Raw genomic sequence first — 14,075 nt, 5'->3', positions numbered from 1 at the left:
TCTGAGTATCACTACAGACCTGAACTCTAGTGCCACTCGTGGCCTGCTATCAAGCAAACATACACCCAAGACTGAACGCTAAATGGCTACATCGCTGTAGCTTAGAACTGAATGATTGTGTAGAATATAAGTATGTGAATCAGGATACATGGTAGATTTGATGCATTTGTCTGCTGTATTTTGTTTGTTTTTTTATATATATATATAAAGATAATCTTTTACTGTAACTGTACAGTTCTCTTTTGTTGTAAACATCATTAAACCATTTTCCAAGTGTTTTAATATTCTAATAAGTCTTCGGTCTTTTAATATTTGCCATAGTGAGGAACTTGCAGAGTTGATATACATTTTATTTCATTTTACCCTTATGTTTTACAGTAATCAGTCAAATGGACTATTTTACACACACAATATGTAGAAAATAAGAGCACTGTCTAGTTCCTAAATTGCCTAGTAAAATTGGTTTGAGATCATCTTTTCCTGCCATTAACAGACAAGATCCTCTATTGCAACCAAAAATTGCATATATACTATATATACACATACATACATGCATACATCACACACTGCCGTTCAAAAGTTTGGGGTCGGTAAGATCATTTAAAATGTCTCAAAGCTTGTTTGATTAATTTTTATTGTGTTACATGGTAATTCTATATTTAAAGTGTAATTTATTCCTGGGTTGGAAAAGCTGAAGCCATTACTCCAGTCTTCTGTGTCACATGATTCTTTAGAAATCATACTAATATGCTGATTTGGTGCACAAGAAACATTTCTTATCAATGTTGAATAATAGAAAGTAAAAAAAAAAAAAACATTTTGAAATATAAATATTTTGTCTTTACTGTCACTTTAAAAAAAAAATCAATTCAATGCATCCATGCTGAATTATAGTATTTATTTCTATATATATAAAAAAATCTTACTGACCCCAAACTTTTGAGAATATGTATAAAGCAAGACACATAAATGCATCCAACAAAGATACACAATTTATCTGTTGGTTGGAAGATATAAAAATTGCTCCTGAGGTTGTGCTGTGTGTTAATTGTGTGTTGTGGGAAAAGTTTCCATCTCCACAGCCTCGGCTGCATCCCTTTTTCTCCCTGTTCGAGCCTTTAAAGGAATAAACCAATAACATGAACTGATGAATTTTGGCTTTTAACAAAAGTCTGTTTAAAAACCTACCAAGCAGTGCAATGTTTTGTCTAGGTCTGTTATCAGACCTAGAACACTGATAACAGAAGTTTAAGTAAATATAGAGAGTAAAATAGGGAAACTAGTTAAAAAAAAAAAAAGCTTATAATTTTTAATTAAAGTAAATCTTATAATTTGAAAATATATAATGTAATATCCAAAGTGGCCATAAAAAAGGATATTTTTATGTTAAAAAAAAGTATGAATGCCATTTAAGTATAGGCCTATATCAAATCAAGAGTTTAAAACGAATTGTTACATTACCTCATCAGGTTTGCTCTTGGCTTTGCGAGCCTGCAGAAATAGAAAATAATTAGCTATTTATGCTGATTTGCCAACTGAGCATAGTAAGGATATTATGCCTCATCATTGGGTGAAATGATTCATTATCCGGTACAACAACCCACACACTTTTCTCATATCCGTGTACTTACTTTGGCTCCTTTTGGTCTTATTTCCTGGTATTCATCATTTCTTGCTCCTTTTAGTTCCTAGAAAATACACCAACCACCATTGAGAAATGATCAAAAAAATTGAAGTGCACTACTGTAAACAACCACAGGAGGGCAGCAGGGATTACAGCTGTCGCTTTAGTTTACCATGAGAAGAAACTTGTATCTGGTTAAATTTATCTGTTTCTCAGATCTTATCCACATCCTTTCTGACAAATAAGTGGTTCAGCTTCTTACCTGATAATGTGTCTCTGGCTCCCGTCTTCTAATCTGAAATATGTTGATATTGATTAGATGAAGGTAGGCATCTAAAAACAACTTTTTCTTTCAAAATGGCAATTTCACGTTTATAGCCTACAGGATTTTTTCCATATTACAAACATGATTGGATATCATTACATGAAGTAGGCCTAAAGTCTGTGTACAATACACTATATTTGCAGTTAACTCACTGATATATTTATGAATTTAAATAGGCTATACTTAAATTAAATGAAAACATAAAATAATCTCACCGGTCTGTCCAGTTGCTGATAATCGGAACTCATCTGAGGCAGATCCAAGTCCTAAGAAATACAGCACGCACATTTTGTATAAAGTCTTTATTAATGGGGTCATTCCTGTTAGGTAGTTCTTTTAGAATTTTGTCACGTTAAAAATACATATGATTTCTGTTGTAATATAACTAGATATTTTAATATAGGGTTAAACCAGTACGTTTAACAGTACGTTTAGAAGCTCTGTCCAAGCTCCTACTCTCGAAATTAATGTTTAATGTGTGTGTGCAAAAATGAAAATTTTGTAATTTACTTATTCTCAAGTTGTTCCAAACATGTATGAATTTCTTTCTTCTGCTGAACAAAAATTAAGATATTTTGAAAAATATGGTAACCAAACAAAGTTGATGGCCCCCCCCTGACTGAAACATATGGAAGTCAATGGGGCTCACCAACTGTTTGGTTACCCTCTTTTTTGGAAGGTAGGGGGGCTAAATGTAGGCCTACTATCTATTTGTTTTTTTACATTTAAGTATTTCTGTTTAATTTTTTCCCCAACCATTTCATTAACCACAAATGTTAGATTTAAAGTTAGTCAGGGGCCTCAGGGCTCATATTTTCACTTGGCGATAAAGACCCTAGCGAACAGATATCGCCAGAGCCGTTGAACGCTGTTATTGAGGTAATAGTTAAGCGCTCAACGCTCTGTTTTCTGTTAGGATCAAAACAACTCGACAAAACATTAACACTGCCATTATTTATCACTTTATGATGTCTTTACATATTAAAAATACACCACATCACTTTAAAATAGCTAACTGTAAGCTGTTCTAGGGGTGCCAAAAAGACAATTTATGTTGCTTGAGATGAAACACAACAGATAGTGAAAGTAACACTTAATGTTAAAAAAGTTTTTGATTATAGAAAGGTAAAAGGATGTAACTTAGCCTAATAAATACATTTATATGTTCAGAAGTGCACATCACAAATATAGCAACATCCATCCAAACAAAATTGTTTAAAACTCCTACCTATTCACTTAATCGTGACTTTGAATAATAAAACTAATAAATATTATTTTCATATTTAAAATTGAGTTTAATGTTTTATTAAATATAAAGCACTTTAATAGTAGGAATGACTCATTTAATGCAACACATGAAGTATATTTTGAACCTTGAACATGATCTGTGAGATATGTATTAATGATAGATAACTCACTGTATAGACAGGCTCATTGGGGTTTTGGGCCGGGGTTGCAGGCTCCGGAGGAACAGGCCCTTCCTTTGTAAACTAAGCCATACAAGGCAGAACTCAAGTTAGCGATTAAAACCGTGAGGGAAATTTCTTCACTTGGAACAAACTGTGCATGCTAGAGCTCAACTTACCTTCTCTCGGAAGTAGAGAGCAGTAAAAATGATAGAATACAGCAGGAGAAAAACATCTAAAATATAGCAATTTGTTGGGTCGCTCAAAGAGGCCTCTGCGAACAGAACAAACAATTTTAAAAGACTTTCATTAAGCAAGTACACAACAAAAATTTGATGGCTCTTCTTATTTATCGAGGTTTTGAATTATTTGTCTCCTTTCCCAGCGTAGTTGGTTTTGAAATGTTAAAAAACAAGAATAAAAAAATGGACAGTAAGACAGTAAATTTATAAGAAGCACCTCTAGAACCTAAACCGCCAGATTATTAAATACAGAGATAAAATGTTATATATTTAGATTACAGTACATTAAGAGGTTAATTTAATTTTGAGGCAACTAAGAGTCTCTGTATCCCAAGGCTTTTCGTGTCCTGGAATCACTGTTTAATATACAAAGACGTTCTCTCATGTTCATTCTTGCAAAACATATTTAAGTGTGAGTTTAATCCGAGGCAGCCAAATGATCTGCTAGATAATGTCTTACACTTTAACTCATCAATGATCAGATTGTGTGAATAGAATGCAAACTGGCTTTACAAAAATAAACCACTGAGACCAGTTAAAACTTCTTGAAATTAATTGAGGAATCGATCAAAGCTGAATGTATTGCATTTTACAGTATTTGAGATATTTTAGAACATTTAATCGGATAATACTGCTCAATATGCCACTGACTCTCTTAAAATAAATAAATCTATAGACAATGTTTGAGATTATTAGATGTTTCCTGAAGCCCGTAAATGTCTTGATCGGGCACACAAGTATAAATTCCTTTTTTAATAAAACATAATTATTAGCAAGTGTGGTTTGAAATAACTGTGAATATGAAAATCTAACCATATGCACCATGTTTGGCAAAAATTCAACTAAACAGACAAAACTGGAGATACAATGACTTTGAATTTAAATTCATGAAATTTTCATACGCGAAATATCCTGCATTCATTATTATCCCTATTAAAAATTTAAAATGGGGCCACATCCAAAAACTTTACGAATAGGCTATTGCATTGCAATCTTTTGGTTTTGTGGATAAACTTCAATATCTAACTTTAATCAATTACTTTTAACTGTAATCAGTTCTTAAAGATGTCAAGACATTCTTGCACTAGGACAAATAAAAAAACAACATTCAAATAATTAGACAAAGATAACTGTGTAATGCAGGACTCTCCTACCAAATAAACATTGCTCTAGTCAACCCACCACGCCACTACTTTTGAAATATATAAATGATGTTTCGGATAGGTAGATAAAAGACATTAAAAGAAAGTAACTAAAACTAACATGCAACTATGTACACAGCTTTGTCGACACACGATGAGTTGGCACGTGCGCATGTACTGGAATCTTAAACGGCTTGTTTGGTAGCCTACTGAAATATGGTCCAGTAATATTTTTAGATAATTCTTGCATGCGTTCCTCACTCTTCGTCTGTCATTTACATCCACATTAAGAACATTGAGTGGGTCACAAAATAGTCCTTTATGAAAAAAACAAAACCCTGCACTCATGCCTTCCTGTTAGAGGCAACAGGGGCCCAAGCTCCTCTACCTGTCTCTCTGTGATCTCTGTCTAAATGTGTGTGTGTAATCTAGTTCGGTGGTTTCTGCATGAGTCTAGTTAAGTGCAAGAACGAGCACAAAACAGTGAAGGACCTGTTGCATCACTGCAGATCAAATAGGTGTTAATGAGGGCCGGTGGATGATGGTTTGCAAACTTGACCACACACCTTTCACATGCCAACTAATGTTTTCAGCGAGGGCATTGCATACAGAAACAAGGACTTATTAACAATCAATATAAAGTATATAGGTCTAGTCATATCAAATAAAATCTTTACTCATTTATCACTAATGCATTCCTGATCATAAGCTGTGTTTTAATTGCTTCATATAAAATAATGATAAACACAAGAATGTGCTTTAGATAGATTAGAAACTTAAAATCGGTAGTAAAAAAGATTCTAGGCTTTATCATTTTAAGAGCCTAATTACATTGAAGAAGCTATTAATGCTAAAATAAAGTTGTTTACCTATCAATGAGTTATCAAAACTGATGAATTAAGAAAAATAGGCATAGTTTTATAAATTAGGCTGTACTGACTGTTAAGAGAGGATTATTGTATACATCAGATTCAATGATTTTGCAATTCTTTCCAAATGCCAGATCTAGTAGATGTGGATTTGAATTTGGTTGTACATTCAAAACATGTAAAGGGTTACGCCGTCTATCTAATTGCCTAATTATTGAATACATAATCGGCTTGTGCATGTTTTGTTGCTGTATCTGTTTTAGTTTAACATTTAAAATAATAATTACAACAACCACTACACATCCAATAATATTAAAATTATTATAACAATTCCTTGCTAATTATTATTTATTTTAAATTCAATGTGGGGAATAAAAAGTAGCCTATACTTTGTGTGTCTACGCGGTCGTTGATGTTGTTGACTTTTGAAAAGCCGCCATTTACTGATCTTTCAATTTTGGCTTCAGGTTTCGCAAAAAGGAGAGTGTAGGTTTTCGAGTTGCTTTTGTTGGATCCTAGTTTTTTTAATCTCAGGAAACAACATTTAAACATAAAGATGACAGTTGCGCACCATCATAGCACTACTGAAAAGCCTTCATCTTTTTAGACATTATGTTGCAAACGAGTATATTGCACTTAAAACTGTTGTTACACGCCATGCTACAAGTCTTGCTGGTTGTGCATGGAAACTAAAATGGCCACATGAAGAGGTGTATGACCCCAATCTTTCTTTACAGGAGATAATGCGCGCGCGCACACACACACACATACACATACACATACACACAGACACAAAAACATAATAAAAAATTTCTCCATTTACTCCAATGACAAGTACATATTTTACAACGACCGAGACCCATATAAACCATATCAAAACTCTGCGCTGAATGTTATAGATATTTGACACCCTGTGCAGCAAATATGTAAAGAGCGAGAGAAATGATTTTACCTGCAGAAGACATATGTGTGGCCAAGAACAATAGAGTGGTTGTCCTGCTCATTTCCATAACATTCCCTGAAACTTTATTTCTGTAGATGCCGTTCCTTCCTGTTGCTTGGCCTGTAAGTGATGTGCAGCAGTTTTTAGCCTTTCTGTTTTGATTGCTTCTACTGTCAACTTTTACCTAACAGGAAGTGGCCCTAGCCCTAGGTTTTCTGTTCTAGTGAATGACAACCACTGCCTCCACCAAAGAGTTGTCCTCTCATCTCAAAAAAGTCTCACCATTTCCTGTATATTTTTAGACCCTCACACTAACAGTTATGTCTTTCACAAGTGTTGCAGGATACTCCACAGCCACTGTCTGCTGAAATTGTTGTTTTCTTTTTTAACAACTTTGGACTGTAAACAAATTTGAATAAAACTTTTTCCCTGCAGGAAATTATACACAAAATACTTGTTCAAACAGCTAAGGAAAAAACATAGCCAGGTAACATTTTCAGAACAGAGATCATACACTTTCACCTGTAATTCATAAAAAATAAATATTTTTATTAAAAATAGGCCTACATAGCGAGTTCCAGTTGAGAGGGTAGATGTTGTGCCCCCTGCTGTTTTGCATTTGCCATTGGTGTGGTTTTATATGTTGGTTTTGTATGTTTTGTAAGACTAATTCAAATTAGAATGTTATTAGCAAGGTTCGACTATATGATGATGGGATTTTAACCTAAATGTTAAAGTACTATTTCATAAATGTCAGATCAAGCAAATTCAGTAAACTAGCATTTTTATTGTAAAATGTGTAAATGTATGCTATACTTGTTTATTTATTACAATATTTGTTGTACATTACCTTTTGCTGATTTTTAAAAAAAATCTTTTTGATAATAGTTTTTTTAAAAGTCAGGTTCCACTGTGACAACTTACTTCATATGTGACCCTGGACCACAAAACCAGTCACATGGGTCAACTTTTTTAAATTGAGATTTATGCATCAATGGAAAACTTTATTCAGCTTTCAGGTGATGTATGGATATTTAGGACAGGACAATATTTGGCCAAGATCCAACTATTGAAAATCTGGCAAAAAAAAATCAAAACATTGAGAAAATCGCCTTTAAAGTTGTCCATTTATGTTTGTGATTGTAATGCATTCATTCATTATATATATATATATTTTCTTCCCTGGGTAGTGTTATAAATGTTCAGTAGCTTTAAAGTTTATATGTGTCTATACATAAATTGACTTTCCAAAATAAACCTACCTTGAGAAATATTTACTGGATCTGATTTCATCAGATCAACATATCAGGCTCTTAATACACCATTGCAAGCAACACAGTAAAAGGCCAAAAGATCAGGTATCACACTTCTGTGATGGCATTCTGGAATGGTCCTAAAATCTTTAGCCTCCTTGTAAATTGTCTCTGTAATGTGGCACTTCAGTCACATGCATCCTCATTCCGATAGGTAGGCCTATCTTCTGTGTGCTGTTAAATCTATGTAGCATCTATATGTTTTTAACATTTTTCAGTACAGCTTAATGGCATAACCACAGGAAACATACAATAAGCATTAAGTAATTTGTTCATTATTGTCAACATGACCATGGCAAAAACCGTCAAAATAAAATGCAAAAAGCAGTCGTTTTTCTTGTGCAGTCGTTTTATGTTGCACATTGTATTTATTCAATCACACAATGAGATGATTTAAGTACATTATTTTATGACTCACTGACTATCCTGAAAAAACAACACCAAACAAAAAAAAACTATCACAACACTTACAGAAATATAGTTGGCTATCTATGAAATGTGACAAATCATGTACGTGAGAGATGGGATAGCAAATATGTATAATAAAAGTAATTTTATTATTTAGTTTATTTATTATCATTATTAATCTAAGCAACATTTGTCTTCTTTTTGTTCAAAAACAAGACATAAATTAAAATAAATTAAAAACGAGAAAAACATGCGCATGCGCGTTGCTGCTGTTGCGTGATTCTAGAAGTCGCTCACATGACATGACGGTGGCGTTTCCTACTGCGGTTAGAAACTAAACAAATCTGACCTACTGCGTTTTTTAGATGTAGATTTGGCATAGCGGCAGTTCAAACCGACCGTATACGTCTGCACCATAACGACAGTTAACTGAGGAGCCTCTTTGAAGACGCAGATTGCACAGTCTGGTATCATCTGTTTCTGTATCGTGTGTGTTTTGATTTACGTTACTTTGGCAAGAAACATGATCCCCATCATCCGCAAACAAAACATGCCCGCCGGGGCAATTTTTTGCCTGTTGTTAGGTAAGTTTGATTTTAATATAGTGTATTTTGGGCAGCTGGAATATTTGGTCTAGTTATACTTTGATTAATTTATTAATTCAATAATTGCTTAATTAATAATAATAAACAAGCCCATGTATGGAGGACGCTTTGTTTCCTGTTAAATAATAGCTGCTAATGTTTATTCCTGCAATACCTTGGCCTAAGTTAAGTAGGCCTGCGGTGTAAGGAAAGCTGAGAATTAAAAATATTTTTTACTTATTAACAGACATGACTTCTAAAACAATTAATTATTTTCGTTACTGAAAACCACTACCATGTATTTGACTACGGTGCTGCCTGCTTCTACACGTTTAAAGGTGGACCCAGAAATGTTTTGCTTATTAAAAAAACTTTTACATATTAAGAAATAAGAAATCTAATTGAAATTTTGTATACATAAGATGAAGACTCAGTATTTTATCAATGAACGGGTGGGTCGCCCCCTCATGGGCGCCACCATGTTGACGTCAAAATAACAGTAATAATCATGTTAATAAAAACGATAAATAAAACAGGTTTGGTGTGAAGCAGCAGCAGTTAGGAAACAAACATCATGCATCCAGGCTGATAGGGGTCAGTATACATTCTAAAACCTATTTTACTATTGGAATTAATAAACAAAGTATAACAACAACTTACTGAGTACACCTTTAACACTAACCAGTGCTACAACCCATCTAGAACCTTTTAAAATAATAATAATGTTTTCATTACAGCTCTAACTATACATCAGACTTTGACCACTGATGTATTGCCCACTGTGGTCGCCCCTGAAACCAGCTCTCCTCCGGCCTCTCCTGCACCCCCCGGCCCCCCTGAGCGGGGCAACTACAATGTCACCAATGCCAATGACACTGTCTGTCTCTTGGCACGGATGGGCCTGCAGCTCAACATAAGCTTTATTTCAAGCTCTCATGGCACGGTACTATATGGCACATTTACTGTAACTCTCACTTTCATGGGACAAAAGTAGCTTGGAATATTCTGCTAATTATCTTCTTTTCTCTTCGGTGGGTAACAAGCGTATTTTAAATGACATGAGTGTGAGTAGATAATCGCAGAATTTTCATTTTTGGTTGATCCATTCCTTTTTCTAGCTTATTACTGGAACCTGAAATGGCTCATAGAAAAAGGACACTTGTATGCTTTAGTTCTATGACAAATACCATTATATATTGCTGCTATTAAAATTCCTTGGGTTGTTATGTAAATAAAGGGATTTGCTGGGATAAATGGATTTGCATGCAAGTAATTCAGAGTAATGAAGGTTTGGTCCTCATTTCTAAATGTAAACATACTTTGCTTTTCAGACTGTCCAGGAGGTCTTGAACCTGCATCCGAACCTGATTAAATTCTCTGGATCCTGCGCACCAGACTTTGCAACTCTCAAACTGACCGAGGACAACGTTACTTTGACTTTCAGCTTCTCTTTAGTAAGTTTTGAATCTCCTCCTATTATTTCTAGGGATGCACTGATCATTACTTTTCATGGCCGATTCAGATTCCGTGTTTGTTTGTTTTTACAAGCAAATTGGCAGGTTTTGATTTTGATTTCCTCTTTGTTTAACCCAAAAAAGGGCGGAAATAGGACACAAATAATACAATTTCATGATTTTTATTTTTTATTTTAATGTTTGTAACCCCCAGGATAAGTTGCCCCTTTGGGGGTATAAATTCATTGAAAACAGAAAGCTTGTTTGGCAATACTTGTTTGCCACTTATATAAGCCACATTTTTAAAACATTTTATTCTCTCATAACTTACAGTGAAGATTCTTTGAACATTTAGTCAAAAAATCAAGATAATACGTATTATATATTAGCCTACTACTGTATTATGTGCTGTATCATACTTGAACTCATAAACACTATTATACAGAATATTATATTAAACAGTTTTAATAAAACAATATTATACATTATACAGAGGTAAGAGGAAAAGAAAATGCCATCAAAACTTTTCTGAAGACAGTCAGTTCCCTTCAGAGAAACTTTTGTATAAACCCCCACCCTAAATTCCATATTTATATTTTTATTCCATTATTTTGAGCATTGCAAACGGTGAGCTTGTGCCTTTTTCAGTATCTGCTCTTCTCTTTGCGTCTGTCTTCAGCGTGTCCCATCTCTGGCCATGTTTACCGACTTGTAATATTTCTGCGCGATTTATATTTTGCGCAAGTACGGAATAGAGATCGGCCAAATTAAAATGGAAACACGACCAGTGCATCTCTAATCATTTCCTCTAATGTCCCCTCAAATTACCCAGACCACACTGATGTCATCATCACATATGGAATATACTTAATTGCTTTTCAGAATTCCACATCAAACAAATATCATCTTAGTGGTTTGGAGCTGTCAGCTGCATTGCCTGATATGGCTAGTAAGTCAGTTTTAAATAGCCCATGTATGATAGAAGTTGTAGTTTTTTTAGTTAAGTTTTCTGAAAAGCTGAGTCTTTTTGGTTTATTTTTGCTTAGAGCGCCTTGTTGTCGCGAACACCACTCTGAACTACATGGTGGGAACACTGGGCTACTCTTACATGTGTCAGAAGGAGAAAACCTTGAGCGTTACACAGGATTTCTCTCTCAACACTTTCCAGCTTCAAGTGCAACCTTTCAGCGTCAATGGAGATTTTGGAACAGGTATTTTTTTTCTTTCTCTATTTCTCAGTTTTGTCCTTTCATTCTTCAAGGAATGTTCCGGCTTCAACGCACAAAAGGCAACATGAAAATCTCAGTTGTCACAACATTGTGAAGCTGATAAAGCCAGGAACTTTGTCCACACAAGTATACTGAGTCTTTTATCCACTAAGAACAGTAGTCCCATCCAGGGTTTTTATAGTTAACTAAAACCATTTGTGTTTTTTACATTTACCATTTACATTTGCTTCTCAGCTCCAACTGCAGTGTTTGAGGGCGGGTCAAAGTAGATGTTGTTCATGGGCAGCCAATGAAAACCATAGGCTGCAATTATGCAAAATTGTTACAAACCTACGTCGTTATATTATGGAAGTGAGACTGGAATTGACCGTTCGCAAAGACCCGCCCCCTTTAGTTACAGTTGCTACTGTATGTCCGACAAGCCACGCCGCTCTCACGCCCCACCATGTTCTCACGCAGTGAAAAATACATTGCGGAGCAGAGAGGACACTGACAACGCACTGACAGACAGGACAGACCAGGTTACTTTTGATATGAAACAAAGTCTCAACTTTCAAATATGGTCATTTTTTTAATGAAATTTAAACAATAAATACCGCTCTTTAATGTGTCTGACAGATCGCTGTAGAGCCTCAGTTAAAGCTGCTCGTGAACCGATCATCTCTTCCTTCTAGTTAATTTATAGCATCAAATAAACATAAGAAGGAATGTTGTTTTAACCGTGGAAAGACGTCAGTTCACACCGTTTTTCAAGTTCAAATCCTCCAACGTTAATCTACTAACTCTCCTGACTGCTTTGTCAGACAAAAATGGTGGATTCGGCAGATTATGATTGGTCTGATCTTCTGTCAATCAAACTCCCTGCGAAGGGTCAATTGCTGACGATTCGTTTCAGCATTTCAGAATCAATTCTTTCTTTTTGGAGACAACAACTTTATTTGTTGTGCACTTTTTTGGGGGGCACCATTCTCTACTTATTTTACACTTTGATTTTAGCTTAAATATGCGTACATGTGTTTAAGCTAGTATTTTCTGTTGATCAACATTATATAAAAATTGCAGTCTTTGTGTAGGCACACACATTATGATCATTCATTTAGATCCTGAAATACTGATATGATTGATTGAATAGGTTGTTTTCCTTAACTGTTTCTAATTTTTCTTCTTTTTTTCACCCTCTCCCCACCCTCCGTCACTGTTCTAGCTGAGGAGTGTGAGTTAGATGAGGACGACATGTTGATTCCCATCATTGTGGGTGCTGCCTTGGCTGTTCTAGTGCTGATAGTGATCCTGGCCTACCTTATTGGCAGGAGCAGAAGTCATGCAGGCTACCAGACCATCTAAACCCTCCTCATGTAATCTTTAAGCCAGGATGTGTCGACACCACCAATTTTTGCTCTAATTTGGACTCAACAACACTACTACAACTGCAGATACCTAGTTTTTAACCTGCCCTGCCCTCTGCTGGTGTCTCACGCTGCCACTGCTCAGGTGGATCTGTGTTTCCTGGACTTTCTGTTGGATTATGTTAAACATAGTATAATTAATGCACATGTATAAGGGTACAGGGCAAAACGTGTCTAGGTCATGCTAATGTATTGTTTTCAGGAACCAGATTATGCTTACCTAGAGGAATTTCTTTTGTTTGTTCCCATTTAGGCTTAATCTGGGTCTTGGAAAACATACAATCTTTTTGGTACCTCATATTGTTAATTTAATGTTATGCATTTATTTATATAAATAGGAGGATTTAGGGAAGCTGATAATGTTATACTGTTACATGCTCGGTCTAAAAGGGACTACATATTTAACACTACTTTCTAATCTTGATCCTGACTACCTTTTGTGATTTTTAGCTAAAAGTTTACTTTTGTAGTTAAACACTGTAAAATACAGGTCAGCTTTTGGGATTCACAAGATTGGAGAAAAAAAAAACACTTATTGCTGTCAACAAAGCCTTGCATAATAGGTTTGAGTCAGATGTTAATTTGGTACTACATTTTAATGAAGAAAAATTCCACATCTTTCCAAATCTGCTAAACTGATGTTAAATGGAATTTCCACTTTCTAGAGTAGAATACCCTTCAATAACACTAAATAGTCCAGTTTTTCCCTCATGCTACATATCAAAACTATATAGCCTGCTTGCATCCATTTAGCATTGTATTTGCATTCATTCAGAAGCGTTAAAAGGGAAATTCTACTAGGAAAGATGAGGAAATATGGTTTTGCACTACTGGATGGGCAAAGGGTACATTTGACACTAACACAGCAGGAAGTTCTGCTTAACTTGAAGTAGGTTTAGACTATTATAGACCTAGGTAAATGGTTAACTGTTACAAACTCGAGGAGAGAACTGAGAGAAACATGCTTTACCATATAGTGGATAAATCTCTCCTTTCTGACAGGCCTTCATATGGAAGGACTGCATGTGGATATTGAAGTGTTGCCTTGATTGCTATGATGTTCATGTTGTTTTAAGGGAATGCGATTCTAAGTTTCTAAATAAAATGAAAAATAAAACACAAGAAAATGA

General features: G+C 34.9%; 2 protein-coding genes across 3 annotated transcripts; one reads left to right on the top strand and one right to left on the bottom strand.

Moving 5' to 3' along the window:
• Window positions 1-280: 280 nt before the first annotated feature.
• On the bottom strand, window positions 281-6,791 carry cd247l (CD247 antigen like). Its single transcript, XM_079881240.1, has 8 exons — window positions 6,561-6,791; window positions 3,535-3,629; window positions 3,368-3,439; window positions 2,165-2,215; window positions 1,887-1,919; window positions 1,632-1,688; window positions 1,462-1,491; window positions 281-1,116 (listed from the first exon to the last, which is right to left on the bottom strand). Exons 1-8 carry the CDS (start codon window positions 6,616-6,618, stop codon window positions 1,045-1,047), a joined length of 468 nt encoding a protein of 155 aa, XP_079737366.1. The 5' UTR covers window positions 6,619-6,791; the 3' UTR covers window positions 281-1,044.
• lamp1b (lysosomal associated membrane protein 1b) lies at window positions 1,909-14,072 on the top strand. Of its 2 annotated transcripts, XM_079881238.1 has the most exons (7): window positions 1,909-1,949; window positions 9,393-9,450; window positions 9,594-9,799; window positions 10,188-10,310; window positions 11,193-11,259; window positions 11,357-11,521; window positions 12,744-14,072. In XM_079881238.1, exons 1-7 carry the CDS (start codon window positions 1,944-1,946, stop codon window positions 12,881-12,883), a joined length of 765 nt encoding a protein of 254 aa, XP_079737364.1. In that variant the 5' UTR covers window positions 1,909-1,943; the 3' UTR covers window positions 12,884-14,072. The 2 variants fall into 2 exon arrangements, with proteins under 2 accessions (XP_079737364.1, XP_079737365.1); XM_079881239.1 differs by lacking the exons at window positions 1,909-1,949; window positions 9,393-9,450 and adding an exon at window positions 8,538-8,856.
• Window positions 14,073-14,075: the final 3 nt, after the last annotated feature.

The sequence above is a fragment of the Squalius cephalus genome (assembly GCF_949319135.1).
Source record: "Squalius cephalus genome assembly, chromosome: 9".
NCBI classification, from domain to species: Eukaryota; Metazoa; Chordata; class Actinopteri; order Cypriniformes; family Leuciscidae; genus Squalius; species Squalius cephalus.
This window is presented reverse-complemented; position numbering and strand designations above follow the sequence as displayed.